This window comes from Panthera onca, chromosome C1 (genome assembly GCF_046562875.1).
Source record: "Panthera onca isolate mPanOnc1 chromosome C1, mPanOnc1 haplotype 2, whole genome shotgun sequence".
Taxonomy (NCBI): Eukaryota; Metazoa; Chordata; class Mammalia; order Carnivora; family Felidae; genus Panthera; species Panthera onca.
This window is the reverse complement of record NC_138346.1, coordinates 54,865,860-54,882,876: the sequence shown is the minus strand read 5'-3', so window position 1 is coordinate 54,882,876 and position 17,017 is coordinate 54,865,860. Positions and strand designations below refer to the sequence as shown.

General features: G+C 36.7%; 1 protein-coding gene across 4 annotated transcripts in view; it reads right to left on the bottom strand.

The window, feature by feature from the left end:
* Window positions 1-17,017, bottom strand: part of CCDC141 (coiled-coil domain containing 141) — a 203,580-nt gene that overhangs the window by 79,246 nt on the left and 107,317 nt on the right. For all 4 annotated transcript variants that reach the window (XM_060621974.3, XM_060621976.3, XM_060621973.3 and 1 more), the window contains exon 7: window positions 11,087-11,281. In XM_060621974.3, the coding sequence (XP_060477957.3) occupies window positions 11,087-11,281 (195 nt within the window). The remainder of the gene's footprint in view (window positions 1-11,086; window positions 11,282-17,017) is intronic.

The window sequence follows — 17,017 nt, the reverse complement described above, 5'->3', positions numbered from 1 at the left end:
ATATTCACATTTAGCATTGAGAGCCACTGAGCTAAAGGAAGAAATAAAGAGAAAACATATATATGTAGATGTCAGGGTATTCACTTCTTTCTTCCCTTAAGATAATTCCCAAAATTCCTAGTGGGAATGGGGGAAAGGATAGAGAATTCCAAAGCGCTTTTTCTTCTCTACAAGTTTAACTCCACTCTGTTTTAGTATTAAGCCAGTATAACCTTAATACATATCATGTTTGTTATTGTTTTAATAATTAAAGAAAAAAATATGAAAGTTAGGGCACGATGGTAGTTAAGTACTCGGAAAATATTTGCTCGTGATTACATCTCGATCAGACACATCTTTGAAAAGTCACTGGGAAGAGCGTGGCCACCTGCTGCCTGTCATTCATCCCACTGGGCCTTTCCTCTTGTGGCCGCTGTGAACAGCTGCTACTCTCATATCCTTGGGCAGTGATATGGTCAGAAGAAGTGGTCTTCTCTTCACAGGAGTTAGATTCTAAAGCCACATGTACATTAAATGCATGTCTGAGGTGACTCCACCCCACTCCTGAATGTTATTATAAAAGTATTATAGCTTAATAACATGGGAATAAACTGAAGGTCTAAACAGTCAGTAGAAGGAAAAAGCGGTATATTAAGATAACCCATAACTTATAATCAAAATGGCAAAATTTTCGTCACAGTTTTTTTCAAAAATATCCAAGCGTTAGGAAAACATTTACTTATACATTGCTCTATGTATCACACTTGATAGAACTACAGCAGTAGAAAGGAGGCGAGTGATTTCATTCCTTCATCAGCTCAACAAATGCATTTGTAAATAAGATGAGCTGGATACTATAAGAGAGCTTATTCTTTACCCTTAATCCTAACCTAGACCTAATGGGAATGATCTAAACACAAAGACATGTTAAATGTATTGATTTAAAGGAGGGTTCCTTTTTAAAAAAGTTATACTCCCTGTGATTGTCAGAGTCACATGTAAAACTCATTTCTCTTATCCCCATGCAGCATTTAATGAGGAATCCACATACCAATTCCAGAAAAGATCTAACTATCATTGCTCTCACTTAATCTATCCCCAGAATAGGACTTAATGCTTTTCTATTTACCATATCCATAAGGAACCTGATATACTGGATCTAGCCTGGAAAGAATCTCTTTGTCTCACACATGTTATAGAACAGGTTATTTCTGGCAATGACACTATCATGCCCATAGAAACTCCTTTGGAATTAATATTTCCCCTTTAGTTTACTCTCCCCATCCCCCTCTTTCTTCACACCTGGTCAAATACAGGTTTTATGACTAGAGGCAAAAACAAGGATATAAACACAAGGATAATATTTTCTCCCTCTTGGTTCTAGCTCTTCCTGACTATTTTGTATAACCACACGGTTCTTAAAAGGATAAGGAGACAAACCAGTTCTTTTTGCCTTGGTTTGGAAAAGACTAAGGAGTTGCTTGGTGTTTTTTCTTTATGACGCTCATCAAGATCTTTCTTTTTTTTCCATTGTTAAGTACAGGATCCAAAGCAGGCTGGACCAAATCAAATAGAGATGGTATCAGGACATGGCACATTGTACTCTTTTTAAAATATCTATGGGATTAATAAATTAAGCAAGAACCATGAGTTAGTCATCCAGCATAAATATTTCATGCTGTTTCACAAAGATGTTTAATAAGTACTATTGTTTGCTTCTTGACTAACTTATTTGAAAAGAATCTACATTAAAAGCAAAAAGCCCAAATGCTACAGAACCTTGAAATTTTCCTTTCGTGAGTTCCAAGGCTGTGGAGAATGAGTTTGGTTGGAACCTTTATAATTACCAAGGACACAATATTCAGCTTCTCATTAGAGCATTGAATCCCACTGTCTGCAGAGATTTCCTCTGGGTTCAGTTTTCATCAAAACCAAAAGCTTCAGTTTCCTTTCCTAAATACTACCTGAGATAACTTCCCATGGCTCCCAGTTTGGCAAGCTGATACTTGATTCAGGTCCTGCCCAAATCTGCCCAGGCTTCCAAATGCTAGAAAAGCAGGGCAAAAGGGTGATGGGATTTTCAGCTCCCAGTGTTTGCTGCTCCCTACTGGTGCTCCAGCTTATTTCTTGCCACTCCAAGATTGTTGCTGCTGGGCCCCAGAACTCACTCCACATTACAAGTGATGTTAATGAGAGGTGTGTAAAATCATGAGAACCTAAAACTGGTTTGGCCTCACAATCTGAAAAGCTAAACAAACACACAAACAAACAAGACAAAACAAAACAAAAAACCCAAACAAACAAAAAACAAAACAAAACAAAACAAAACATTGGAAAAGGAGTTTGGGGTTGAAAATGCATGTATGGGGCACCTGGGTGGCTCAGTCAATTGAGCATTCTAATCTTGATTTCAGCTCAGGTCATGATCTCAGGGCTGTGAACTCAAGCCCCCTTTAGGGCTCTGCACTGAGCATGGAACCTGCTTAAGATTCTCTCTCTCTCCCTCTCTCTTTTTCTCTCTCTCTGTCTTTCTTTGCCCCTCTCCCCTGCTCGCGTGCTTTCTCTCTCCAAAATAAAAACTAAAAAGAAAGAAAATGGCATGCATCTGATGCATTTTATCAACAAGGAATGGAGGAAGTTTATGTATTAATAAACTCTTACTCTTTCTGAGGTAAGTCCATCTTCGAAATGGATAAACCAGACACATAAGTAGAATCCTAGCCAGCTAGTCACTGTTTATACTTTCTGGTTTCTTTTAATCTATTGACCTAAATAGTTTTAGGATAATCTTGGGAATATTTACATGGAAAAGCATCTATTTATAATCTGCAAAGCATTTATTTTTTTTTCATTATTCAACAAATATTTATTGGACTTTATGAAGCATGTACTCTGGTACATGCTGGGGGCGGGAAAATGGAACAAAAGCATTTAAGTCATGTTAGAGTGGCTAGTGCAGTATTAAATGCATATAAAATGACAAAATAATGGCTAGAACTCAGTGAGTGCTTGGCTGTTCTATGCACCAGTCAGGTATTAACTCATTTAGAAGCTAAGTGACTCTGTGAGGTACATATAATTATTATTTCCATTTTTCAGATAAAAAAAGCTAGACACACAGGGAAGTTAAGGAACTGCCTAAGGTCATAGAACTAATAAATGTCTAAGACCAGATTCATACCTCAGCAGCCTGGCTCCAAAGTCTCCTATATTATTTTAGAAAAGTATCATCCTAACAAACATTTTAAAATTTTCACTTAATACTCTGCAATTCCATTTATTTATTTATACTCCAACTCTATCATGGAAAGATTTTGAACATGTATTAGCAGTTGCAGGAACTTTTATTACTGAATGGTATTCCCTGAGGATCGTTAGACCTCTTTTAGAGAAGTGAAAACTCAGGCTCAAAGTGTAATTGACCTGTCACATGTCCAGTCATTCATTCATTGATTCAACAAAGTTTGTTGAATGCTAGGTGGCGTGCAAAGATGACTAAGACACCCCCTCTCTAAGGAGCTCTAAGGAGCACAGAGAAATACTACAGGAATAATGAAAAATAGGCAATTAATGCTGCCTGGAGACTTCTTGGAGCAGGTGGCATCGGTGATTACAAATCTCTTCACCCAGCATTACCTTCCTTCTCAGCTATGACACAAAGATTGAGCTCAAAATTTGTGTTCCTTGTATATTAAAGTAATTAAGCTCTCTTCATTCCAATGACCTTGGATCAGTATAATCTCTTATGAAAATGGAACGTAGTTGGCCTTGAAACTCCATAGTTTCTACTATTTCACTACTTTCTATCATTCAAATAATTATTGAGCATTCACTGCCTGAAAGGTGCTGTTCTAGATGTTCCGTTCTGGTAAACACAAAGTAAAACAGACGTGTGTTTTACCCTCAAGGAATTTTAATTCAGCAAAGGAAAGTAAATCTACCAGAAATGCCTACAATACAAGGAAGAATATATTTAATACCAATGGAGATGTGCAGCAGTTTAAAATTGTACATGGAAGGGAAACCAATAAATAACATTCATGACTCACTTAGAAGTCACATGATAGCTTTATTGTGAAGGATACTAATGAATGAATGATAATACTGAGTGTCTTCTGGGTGCTGTATGTAAGCCAATTTGACAATAAATTATATTAAAAAAAACTGAGTGTCTTTATTACAAGACTAATTAAATAGGGGCTGAGTTGTGGGTTCTCATGAAAAACGTAAGATGCTAAATGCATTTCTTGTTTTGATAATCTTTCTATTTTATATATATGTTTATATATACATATATAAACATATATATATAATTTTATGTTTAGCCATATTTATCAAATATTTGCATGGTTTAAATAGCCTCTCCTTAAGTTCTAAAACCAAAAGTTTCTACACCAGTCTCTCAGAGAGAATACAGGAGGAGAGTAAATTAAGACATCATTTGCATCTATATCAGGAGGTTTGCCTCATCACGATTTTTTGAAGTCCTTAATATCTGTTCATAGTTACAGATATGTTCAGCATAAGATAGAAATTTCTTAGCATGCTATTCAAGACCCTCCCTGACCCCCTGTCTGCTTCTACTACTTTTCTCTCATCATTCTGGTCTTATACCCTACACTCGTGGCAAAGTGAATTACCTTAGATTCCCCATGCATGGCACAACTCTGTACCACGCAGTCCTCCTCCAATCACTCCTTGTCCTAGCTTTTCAGATTTAGCTCAGTGCTCACCTCCTGTGGAGAAGTCTTCCTTGACACTTTTTCCCTGAGACTCTCCTCTGTGTTCCCTAATGCTCTAGGCTCACTCCAAAACTTTGGGCTTTTCCCAAAGCATACAGCACTTCTGTTCCCTTGCCTCTCCTCCAGACCAGACTGAAAGGGTCTTGAAGGCAAGGATCTTAAAGCAAGTATCTTTAACTGCTTTAGCTAAAGTACACATATGATATATGAAAACAGTAGCTATACAACACATTAGGCGAAGGGAAATGTAGAAGCATGGAGGGAGGTTTTTTGGGGGTTTTGTTTTTTTGGGTTTTTTTGTTTTTGTTTTTAAAGATGCTTCAGTTCTTTGTAAGAGAAAGGGAAGTTGTTCTGGAAAAGAGAAATCTGAGACAGGCTACCTAAGAATTATGAAACTGAAAGCAAGTACGTTTTCCTTAATTTCCAATACAGTTAGCTTAGTTTCTTTAATTCATTTACATCACCTTAACAAATTCCTTCTGGATAATATTTTTTAGGTTCTCTATTTGGACAGATTTCTTCACTCTTCAATCTGTACAACAACTGAGTCATTTTATTTAATTGCTTCCCACATCTGGGCTAAAACGTATCTATTTTGAAAATGGGAGAATAGTGTATATATAAGTGAAAAAACTGTACCAAACTTCATCCTTAATTATTTTGTTTTTATCTGAAACAATTATGTTGCTGTAGGCATTACTGTTTTGCATGGCTATAAATATCTTGAAAAAGCAACATTAACTTTTTAAAAGACATAAAACTTTCAGCAGTGATGGCAGAAGCAGTAGAAGCTATGACAATTGCTACATTTCAAACTGCTTTTGGGGTGTTGCTTTAGCTGCCCCAGCGTTTGCTTCACCTTTGCTTTTAGGCTAATCACCCAAGAAGCACACCATGTAAATTTGGCCTCAGTCTTCACTGCTTGCTTTCCCCCAATGAAGTCATGTGCCTATGAACAGGAAGCATGGGAAATGAAACTTTATGGCCAACCAGCCATGTTTTACAGATTTAGGTTCAATCATTGTTGTCATCTAAATACAGGTTCATATTGTTCTGCTCTTGAAACATATATATTTATCTCTGTTTGATTCTAACCACATTCCCTAAACAATGATAAATACAATTTGGATGATTGACATATCTTAACCAACTCCTTGGTTGTGAACTTGTTAGAAATAAATAAGATAATCTATAATCATGAAAAGATGAAAATTTGGGGGGATTAAGATGAGTCACTATAATAGGTGCTATGTTCATATTTCATGCCATGTCCTACTTTTAGCAACATCTAGTAATTAGAGAAATTCTTTTCCAATCAGCTATTATCCAATATTGATAATCAACACTTACTTGTATTTGTTGCTAAGTGATTTGGCAATAAATTCACCAACACAGTAGATAACTCTAAAACAGAAAGGAAGTATCTAGGGTTCTTAAATTACCTGGCTCAATCTCCACTTGAATCCAGTGTCTGGTTTAAGAAAAGTGTCAGTAGCAATATGCTAAGGTCCTGTGTGCTAACATTGCCACCTATCGCTCACTACAGGTACAAACTACCACACTCAAGCCAAAGGCTATAGGCACTCTGGGTATGAAACAGATTCTTGAGCCTTGGGTAATCATCAACCCCTAGCAGGATTAAAAGGTAATCAATTTCACTCCTAGAGCCACAACGCAAAGGCAAAGGCAATGTGGTTGTCTAGTCAATGTAGATAATTAGGCAATAATTATATTTTATTGAATTTTGCAAATTGGAAACATACTCTAGATTTTTTTGTATGTTTGTTCTTTGCTGTAACCCCAGCATTTAGAACAGCACCTGATACACGGTAATTGTATAGTAAAATTTTACTAAGCAAATGTATCTCTAAAGAATCTCTAAATAAAGAATTCTCTAAAGAATTATTAACCACACTACTCATTTAGAGACTTCAATAAAAAATTATTATGACTTTTTGTCTAGTAAATAAGAATATCCCTATCTAAAATTGGTAGGGAGAGAGAAGAATAAATTAAAATGAAAAGGTAAGCAAGGGAAAAAGAGGAATTTCCAGATGCTTGCAACAAAAATACCAGCAACATATGATAAAAATCCAGATTAAAAAAGAAATATATATGATATGGAAAGCATTAACAAAGTCCATTTTGTAGATTATATTATGACCACCTTTTTAACTTAACAAACTTTTTAAAAAGTGAAAGTTGTATTTTAAAAATCACACATTTCACTTTTTATTGAGCAAATACACAAACTGTCACATCCTGTCATTTATATTACCTGTGACACTAGCATATTTTCTCACGCTGGTATTTGGCACAGATATTGAAGGAGAATATTGACCTAGCTTTAAGAAATTTGGAATAAGAGGTTGTTTGCTGAAAAAATAATTCTACTTATCAAGAATGGAATTGATTTTCAAAGTCAATATCTTTTGGAAGCGCTGACTTCCTCTTTCTTTCACAGTGCTGCATGTGTTGGGAGAGTGGCTAGTGCTTCCACTCATCATTATCGGTGTGCCATGAATGGCCCACAGCGACCCCTCTTCATTGGAGCCCTTTCTCAGTGTTGGGTTTGCAGCCAGCAACCAACCTTCAAGGTTGAGGAAATGTCTCCTTCTGAGACAAATAGCAGGTTGGCTGATTGTTTGCTATAAAAAAAAAGATTCCCCAAGCTTAGGGTTCCTCTTTTGGAAACCACCTGCCGCAGGTGCAGTCATCCATCTGGGCCCATCTGCATCACCCCCACCCAGGGGACTGGGACTTGGGAAACTGATATGGCATGTGGACATTTCGATCATTGTTTTTGTAATAAAGTCTTTCAAAACTGACACAGAAGTCATGTGTCTTTTGTGAGCATCCACAAAACTGTGACAAGTTAGCAAGTTAGCTTGAAGTTTGGGTAAAATTTCACATGCCTCATAGTTCTTGACAACATGACTTCATCTAGGGTTAAGGATGCTCACAACTAGAAAAATCCAATGCACCCAAGGTATGGTAAAGTGAATTTTCAAAAGGAAAAGTCAGTGCTTCAGAGATAAATTGATGATACAAATTGAAAATACCCGTTTGCTGGTATAAACAGAATTTTCAGCCTAGAAAACACAATTTTAAGGGATTTTAAAATTATATTAATGTTTCAAATCCAGCTCTTTATTTTAACTGGGTTATTTATAAGTGTTATGCCAAAAGTTAGGTAAAATGGTGCGAATTTTGTAAAATTTGGAGATTCCATAATATAAATAAAAAATAAAAATGCCATTTACAAGTCTTAAGGATCTTCCCTCTTTAATTTAAACAGACTTACCCACTACATTATTTAATCGTGTATTGCTTCTTAATAATAGGGCAAATATTTCATTTCAAAAATCATGATTAAATATCCACTTTCCACACTCCATCTTCTATTTTTTGCTGAAGTAAAAGTATCTATCACCTTTCACATTGATTCTTAAATTTGGAGTCAGAAATTATTCCCTTGATGCTTTGAAAAGGGAGAACAAATTCTATACCTTTCTAAGTGCCACTTGACTATAGAGAATGATATAATATGGATAAATAGAGTATGAACAAATCCCAACTGAACTTGTTATAATTTGAATGCCATGGCTTTCCAGTGATGAAACGGGATGTAGAAGTCAAGTCTTGGGGCACCTGGGTGGCTCAGTCAGGCAAGCATCTGACTCAGACATGTCGTGATCTCATGACAGTTCATGAGTTCAACCCCCCTGTAGGTCTGACAGCTCAGAGCCTGGAGCCTGCTTGGGATACTGTCTGCCTCTATCTGCCCCTCCCCCTCTCACACTCTGTGTCTCTGTCTCAAAAATAAATAAACATTAAAAAAAAATTAGGGGCACCTGGGTGGTTTAGTCATTAAGGTGTCAGACTTCAACTCAGGTCATGATCTCCCAGTTGGTGGATTCCAGCCCTATGCCCTATGTCGGGCTCTGTCTGTGCTGATGGCTCAGAGCTTGGATCCTATTTCAGATTCTGTGCCTCCCTCTCCCTCTCTCTGCTCCTCCCCCATTTGCGCTCTGTCTCTCTTTCTCCCCCGCCCCCCCAACTCTCTGTCAAAAATAAACATTTTTTTAAGTTTTTTTTTTTAATTTAGAAGTCAGGTTTTGGGGGGAGGGAGCCTAGGTGGCTCAGTCAGTTAAGTGTCTTTGTGAGTTTGAGCCGTGCTCTGGTGGCAGGGAAGCTGCTTGGGATTCTATCCTTCTCTGTCTACCCCTCCCCCACTCATTCTCTTTCTCCCTCTCTCTCTCTTTCAAAAAAAAAAAAAAAAGTCAAGTCTCGAGGGTTAAGAAATATAGTTTCTTATGATTTAACCTGAATTACTATGTGAATTTGAGAAAGTAACCACTCTGTTCTATTATTATTATTATTATTATTGTTATTGCAATACATGTCATTCCTTTCCCCCTCAAGGCCCAGAAGCAATGTCAGGAGAAAGTCTCCCTGGAAAGTTACCACATAATGAGAGCAGAGAAAGCAAGAGCAGGGGGGTACAAATTGAAGGGAGAGAAACTACATTTTGCAGGGCTGAAACTATAGGGTTTGTTCTAAAAGCATTGTTTTATTCTAGCAACATGTTCTATAACTGTCTTCCTTAAAAATGACATTACTTGATTGACAGATGACCCACTCATTTTGTAGAATGAGAGTGTAATGTAAGTTAGAAAGTCTCTTATTCAATACTATTCAGTGATCAAAAAGAATGAAATCTTTCCATTTGCAACATGATGGATCTAGAGTATATTATCCTAAGCGAAATACGTCAGCCAGAGAAAGAGAAATGTCATATGATTGCACTCATATGTGGAGTTTAAGAAACAAAACAGATGAACATAGGGGAAGGGAAGCAAGAATAAGATAAAAACAGAGAGGGAGACAAACCATAAGAGACTCTTAAATACAGAGAACAAACTAAGGGCTGATGGAGGGAGGGAGGTGGCGGGGGGGATAGGCTAAATGGGTGATGAGCATTAAGGAAGGTACTTGCCGGGATGAGCACTGAGTGTTATATGTAAGTGATGAATCACTAAATTCTATTCCTGAAATCATTATTACACTGTATGTTAACTAACTTGGATTTAAATTAAAAAAAAAAAAAAAAAAAGAAATCTCTTATTCAAAAACAGGACTGTTCAAGAGAAACTTAACTAGCACCTACCATTTACTTAGTTCAACAGTTCCAGTAATATGCTATGACTGTTTCTTCTGTTAAAACAAAGAAATCCCAAACAGATGTTTATCATATTTGTCAAATTTTTCTTTAACATTTTTTTTACTGTAATTCTAGCACCTCTATTTTGAAATTCTACTCTGCAAGTTTCCTATTAGTACGGAAGTTCAAAATTAAATAACTATTTTGATATATACCAGGACATTGTATTCAGATTGTTGATATCATGTCTTTAAACCACAATATACCCACCTTCTGGGGGTTACCCATTCATTTCCTGTCACATTGTCCAGTTTCAAAAACATCAGTAAAATTTAAGGTATTGAACAATTCCAAGAAGGCAGTTTGAAGGTGTATATTAGATTGGAAAAGGTACAAAAATTTTCAAATAATATCGCCAGCTTCAGATACACAAGTGATGTGAACATGTAGACATTACCACTCACTAAGAACCATCTGCTACAATCAATATTAAAAGAATCAACCAGGAGAAACAGAGCACAGTCTCCAACTCAAGAAGACCTGGAGATGGTCCAAAGCAAGATTTCCCCTTGGCAGATTTTAAAAGGCAAGACCAAGGCAGGGCAGTCAGGTTGAGACTCTGCTTCTAGCCTTATGGCTTGTATGCAGAAGGCTTACAATATTCATGTACCTTTCCCTGATAAATGAAAGAAAATTTTTAAAGGGGAAGTATTTTTTTTTGGTGAAAATTTCAAGGTGTTATTTTAACCTTGATACATTTTATGATAATTCCCTTACTCCATGAGAAATATGGCAGTGTTGGCACAAGTGTCCCCTCAAGCAGTTCAATGACGGCTCTAAGATGAAACCCTCATGGGGATTTTTTTTTAACATGTCAAAGCATAGAACTTCCTAGTTTTGAGAACCAAATAATGGCCATGATAGGAATATATTCTTTCCAAATTTTTGTTTAAATTCTAATTAGTTAACATGCAGTGTAATATTGATTTCAGGAGTAGAATTTAGTGATTCATTACTTACATATAACATCCAGTACTCATCATAAAGGAATATATTTTTAAAAGTTCACTTTTGCTGCTATTAATTTTGAAACTCTATGTGGAATCCAGACCTCTGTGATGTTCGCCAGCCTACTGAAATCATGAGTCTTTTACTGGTCTGTCCTGATTACCTAAAATTACCAACGTAACTTCCCACTGACCTTATTGGCACTGTTAAAAAAAACATTTGCCTTTTTTAACCAGGTTTTCCTTTCCACCATGAGCCGACCAAATTCTCCTTGAAGCTGATCCAGTTTCTGGTTAGAGAGCTGTAGATGTTCCTTCTCCACGTAGTCCTTGGACAGCAGAATCCCAAGCGCATCACTCTTTAGCTTCTCAACAGCAGAATTCCATTCCTACAAGAGATCACTCCAGTTTATTTTACACATCCTCCCCTTTGCAACTGTGCTAAGACTCAGAGAACATTTAGATGGGTTGAATGTATCAGTAACCATCTGTCACTGTATTTTCAAATTATGAAGGAGTAAATGCTACATTCCAGGTTTCAGTACCAAGATGTAGGTAAAAAAGAAGGTAGATAAAAAAGAAAGAGACTAGGAAGAGGCAGGTTGGTTGGGATGTGTGATCGATGGAATATCCAGTTGCCCCAAATACAGGCTACTTCTTCCATTAACGCTGTCTGAAAACATACCCAAAGTACAGTCAATAGCGTTTTTTAATCTCTAACTCACTTTGATCTGTTTTCATTTAATTAAATATAAAAAGTCTACTTCCCACAATTCGATCTCACTGCCCATGTGGGCAAATATGTACAAGACAGGAAGAGAAATCTTATATTTTATGGTGGTTGTGTTTGTATTGCGCCTACACTTAGAACTAAAATTAAGATCTGTTATTCTCCACAAAATTAATAGTTGGTATGGTGCAGTATTCCCTCCTTCCTGACCTGAGTCTCACCTCTCAATACTTCATTCTTAGTGCTATATAAACATTTCAGGAAAAGAAAGGAGGTAGTTTTTTACTTTCTGTTACACAAGGATGAAAAACAGTAAGTAGAGAAGAAAATAAAAGTTGGAGTTAACTGAACATATTAACACTTTATTTATTTAAAGGGAAACTCAAATTTCTTGCAAAAGATGAAGCCAGATTCAACTTCATAAAATATCTCTAACATGGATGTCTTGTGAGTGAATTTTCGGTACCCATCTCAGCTAAGACTGTGACTAAAAACAGCATAGGTTGTTTGTTAAAGCATCAGAAATTTAGCGCCAAATTTCAAAAATTACATTTTACCTCCATCCTGGCTTGTTCCCTAAGGCAAACGTCCTATTATTAAGTTACACTTGTTACATTATACTATGTAAAATAAGTATAATTTTTAGTGCAATTTACCACTACCATTTCCATTCATTCATTTCACAAGACATACTAAATACTATGTACCTGGTACCATGCTAGGATAGATAGCTTGGGGAATATGAAGAAAGAATAAAGTGTAGTTCTTTCCTTCAACAATATATAAACTGCTATTTTACATAATTTTCATATATACTTACATTATCAAATGTATGAAATGTATGCTGGTCCTATAAACACATCCTGATGACTCAACTAATGGAAACAGCTAACGTGTGATTCTTCAGCCTGACCACATCAATGGTGGTAACCAAATATAACGCTATAGTGGCTGATCATACTCTCAGCCTTCTAAGAGAATGACCAAAGAGGGAGGGGGTTGTTAAAATAAAAAACAAATGGAGACCAGCCTTAAAAATGGCCTGAGCAGACATAACCAGTTTAGTCATACAAACAAAGCTTAATTTAGCTTATTTTGCAAGGCTGACTTGACCTGGGTCATTTCTTGTTTATGTCTCTGGAAATTATAAGCAAAACTTGAACCTTTCCCAAGGTTGCTATGAGGTAACCACTGACCAATTCCCCATCATTTAAGGAAATTCTGATATTATAACCAATAATTGTGAAGAGTAAGAAGTCACCGTTTCCTCACTATTTAGGCTGCTTTATAATAATATACCCCTGAGCCTTGTTCCATGTTTTGGGGTGAGTGCTCTGGTTTGCATATTGTCTTTTTGGTGTGTGCACAGTAAACTTTTACCAGTTACTACTTTGGTGATTCATTGTGGGTTTTTTTCCAGTTGTTTATGAACTTTTCACACTCCAGATTTCTCAGTGAGTGCAAAATCAATATTCTTAGGCATGAATATGGGCTATGTGATTTCTCAAGATCCTTCATTTTTTAAAGAGCTAGTCTGTCCCCACTTAAAGATAGCTAATATGTTCCATGACATTCTTTCATAAAGCACTGTAAATATCCTTCCCACTTAAAAATCATTACCTTAACCTTATCAGGAAAGAGCAAATGTTTTTAAAGCAGTTAGCACAATTTCTGGCACATGTAATAAACACTCACTGTTAGTCCCCCTTTTCATTCCATCAGTTTTACCATGGTTCACTAGCACCCCAAAATTTGTTCTTTATGAGAATTTCTGTTTCTCAGCTCTAAAATAATGGTAGTGGAAGGATTCTCCAAATGTTATTGATCAGCGTTATGTATCAATCAGTATTATGGGATAAACAAAACAAAGCAGGTTTCTTTACTGCCGGACTTCTCAGAATCCTCAATATGTTGATGTGCATTGAGACTCCTAGATGGAAACGCAGTGCGAAATATTTTGGACAGCCTGTTTTGACCATGAAACCATGTGTTTACTCATCATCTCAGGGGACCAATGCTCCAGCTGGAATAATGTTGGGAAATTCTGTTCTTATGGCTAAAAGCAGCTGAATCACCTATGAGTTCACCTGCTTTCACAAGTCTGTTTCTTTACTCTTTTGTTTTGTCTCTATCCTTCCAGACCCAACTAGTCCATTTTCTGTCTCTTGTACCCATTCTCTCATTTTCTGTCTGTTAAGATCCGTGGGGTATTAATCCTCAAAGACTCAAGTGAAGAAATGCTTCAGGAGTTAAAACAGAATAAAGCAGTTTATTCAAAAAGTTATCATTGACCATAATCTTCTTGCTCATTAGAGGAAGACCACTTAACAAATATGAAGAATCTGGGGAAGGCCTACAAAGCTAGGGGGAAGGAAATGGAACGGGAGTTAGGACATAGAGGAACGGGTATGGCAATTATGTGTTCAACCTAGACAACACCAAGCCCTAAGGTGTAGGTGTCTTAACTGTCTGCAAGATAGTATTGATTTTTCTTTATGTTTAAGCACTGTGCTAAATGCTTTTCATGTATTATGTCACCTAATCTTCACCATACCCCTGGAAGGTGCAAAGTGTTACCATCCTCATTTTACAGATGGGGTGATTGAAGTTTGGAAGGATTAAGAACTTTCCTGAAATCTCAACACCACTAAGTGAAAGAGCCAGAATTCAAAATGAAGTAGTTTGACTCTAGAATCTGTTTCTCAATCAGTATACTCACCTCAGCACTTCAGAGAGGAGAGGCGATAGAAAGTGGTTGTTTTTTTTGTTTTTTTTTTTTGTTTTTTGTTTTTTGTCTTTTGGTTTTTTTTACAGCATAAAAGGATTAAATCTATTGGCTTAGAATTACACAGGTGAAAGTTGCATGAAACCTGGATAAGGTCTTGGAAATTACAAAAAATCTTCTAAGACCCTGAGATTTTCTGATTTGGAATCAGAAGCTTCATTCTTTCTAAATAAATACAATGCTGTTACATATAGAACTGAAAATTTACAGCCCAAACTCAAGCTTAATTTTGCTTAGCCAATGGACCAAAATAATAAAACATTTCTCTAAGAAGGGAAATACCTGTTCTCTAACAGTGTTCATAAATCTCCCTTTAGCATAAATGTTGCAAACATTAAAGAAAGATATCTGGAGTAGAGCCAAATCTTGGAAAAACCACTTTAGCTTTGTGCTTCACATCATATTTATAAAAAGTAGGCTATGACCTTCCAAGGAAACTGTTAAAGGACCATTTTGGCCTCGTATCTTTTCTTATTCTCCATCTCCAGTCTTCTTAATTGCATTTTCACATGAACTCTGTGGGTATTAAATGAAGTTGTGTCCATTCAATATTTCTATTCAATCTTCTCAGAAAATTGGTTCTGTTTTCTTTGGGCAATCCATAGGTATTTTCTGATGTATTTCTGTAACATTCTGATGATGAATTTACCCAGCCATTTTTCTTAGGGGATGCTTCCACTATTTTATTTTTAACATAAAATGTTCCAGAGTCATCTGAATCCATCACACTATTTTAAAAAAACTTAGTTGTCACTGTTGTCAAGGCTGGAGGAACCCAATGGAGAAAACCATGGTCCGTTTTCTCTAGCCGTTGCTGCCTGCCTGCTAAGTGTTAAACATCTGACTTTCAGTCACTTTACAATAAAATATTTCCAGTACGTGTCCCTACCGGCTGAAAGCCAAAGACTACCATCTCCTTGGCTTTTCAATCTTGACAGAGATATGTGCATATGTCTGACCTAGTAAAGATGTGTGGCACTGTGTGATCCTGGGCTCAGGGTGCCTCCTCAGGTCACTCCATTATTTTCCTTCTTTCACTCTCAGTGGTAACCCTTTTAAACTGTACCTTTCAGTGTTCCATCCGCTGAGGAAATTGAGCTTCTGTTGAATCCGATGATTGAAAGGGTATTTTTAAGAGGATTAGTGCTGATAGACAAGAAGGTGAAAATGATTTCTTCTTTCTTTTCTATACTCCCAGGTTAGCTCTTCAAATGAAGTTATGGATTGGCATAAAAATTATCCAGCAAGTAAATTCAAAAAGTAGGAAGATTAGCTATTCCATTTGAAAAGAAACAATATAATCACAATATGTTTAGTAAACTTTTATTCACATGAAAACTTCAGGGTAGATGAAGGGGTTTAATGACCCAACACCATGTGGTAAATTATTTTCATTATAAACTTGAAACTTCAGAATGTAATTTTTAAGTGGGGGAGAAGAAAGAAGAGAGGACATATTTATAAACTACTAAGAAAATACCAGCTGTGGAGATGACTGGCCAAAATCACATCTGGCTGAAGCATGTGTGGAGCTCATGTATAGTTCTCATAGCATGGTTATTTCCTAGGGCATCTCATTAGACACAGCCCATTTCTTGTTCATTCTTTAAGTCTACAGTCCCATTTGGTTCGACACCAAGGAGAATTAACTCATTGACACAAGAGCATAGAATTGTACATGATTGCATTAACAGCTGGTACAAACAAAATAAACCTGGCAATTTTAATCAGAGAATATTTGAGAATCTGTTTTGAGCAGGAGTTTCTTTTTAGAGGAACTGTTGATGTTTTTGAAGAGCGGCAATGAGCCCCTGAAAAGCTGAAACTCTGATTATGCCAAGTCGGATTGCACACTGGGCCACAGTTTCCTCTCATGCTCTGTTCCCAGGATTTCTACACTGACCTACGTGAAAGCAAGGATCATATGAGAGCTGGGTCCCATCCCACTGTTGGATGAGTGCAGAGTTCAGTGTCCACAGGCCATTTGAACCTGGCCCTCATTGTGATGCATTTCAGCAAAGGCATTGTTTGCAAACAGGAAGAACTGCAATTTTGTGTCACCTAAAGATAAAAGAAGTATGGTGTTTCACCTCCCAGCCATGAGGCAGACAATCATTGCTATTGAACCAGGCAGAGCTCATGGGGAAGAGCAAAGAACTGGGGCTAGAAATACATTTTTTATTCCAAACTTAGTAAGTGGTCTCAAGCAGGGCATTTTACTTTACCGAGCCTTACTTTCCTGCAGTGCAATGACAGGCCTCTATCACTTCACATATGCTTCTGCTTCTCTAGTGAATTATATGTAAATTCAATGATGAAATGGCTGTGCTTCAAATTCCTACCAAAATTTGGGTATTTTAGCTGTATTTCCCATAATTAACCCTAGTGGGATTAGGACTGACAGTCTATAGTAGAAACGACATATATCACCAAAATAGTTTCTGAGTAATGGCTGTTTTCTTTTTTCTCTATCCATTCAAATGTTCCAAAAGTCACAGGAAAAACCATGGCTTGGAAGGTTCTTGTCTCCCTTATTCTGTTCAATGCATGGCCATTAAGGGGAGCTTTTTGTTTAATTGCTCAGAGCTTGTTGTTAATACTGAAGTAAAT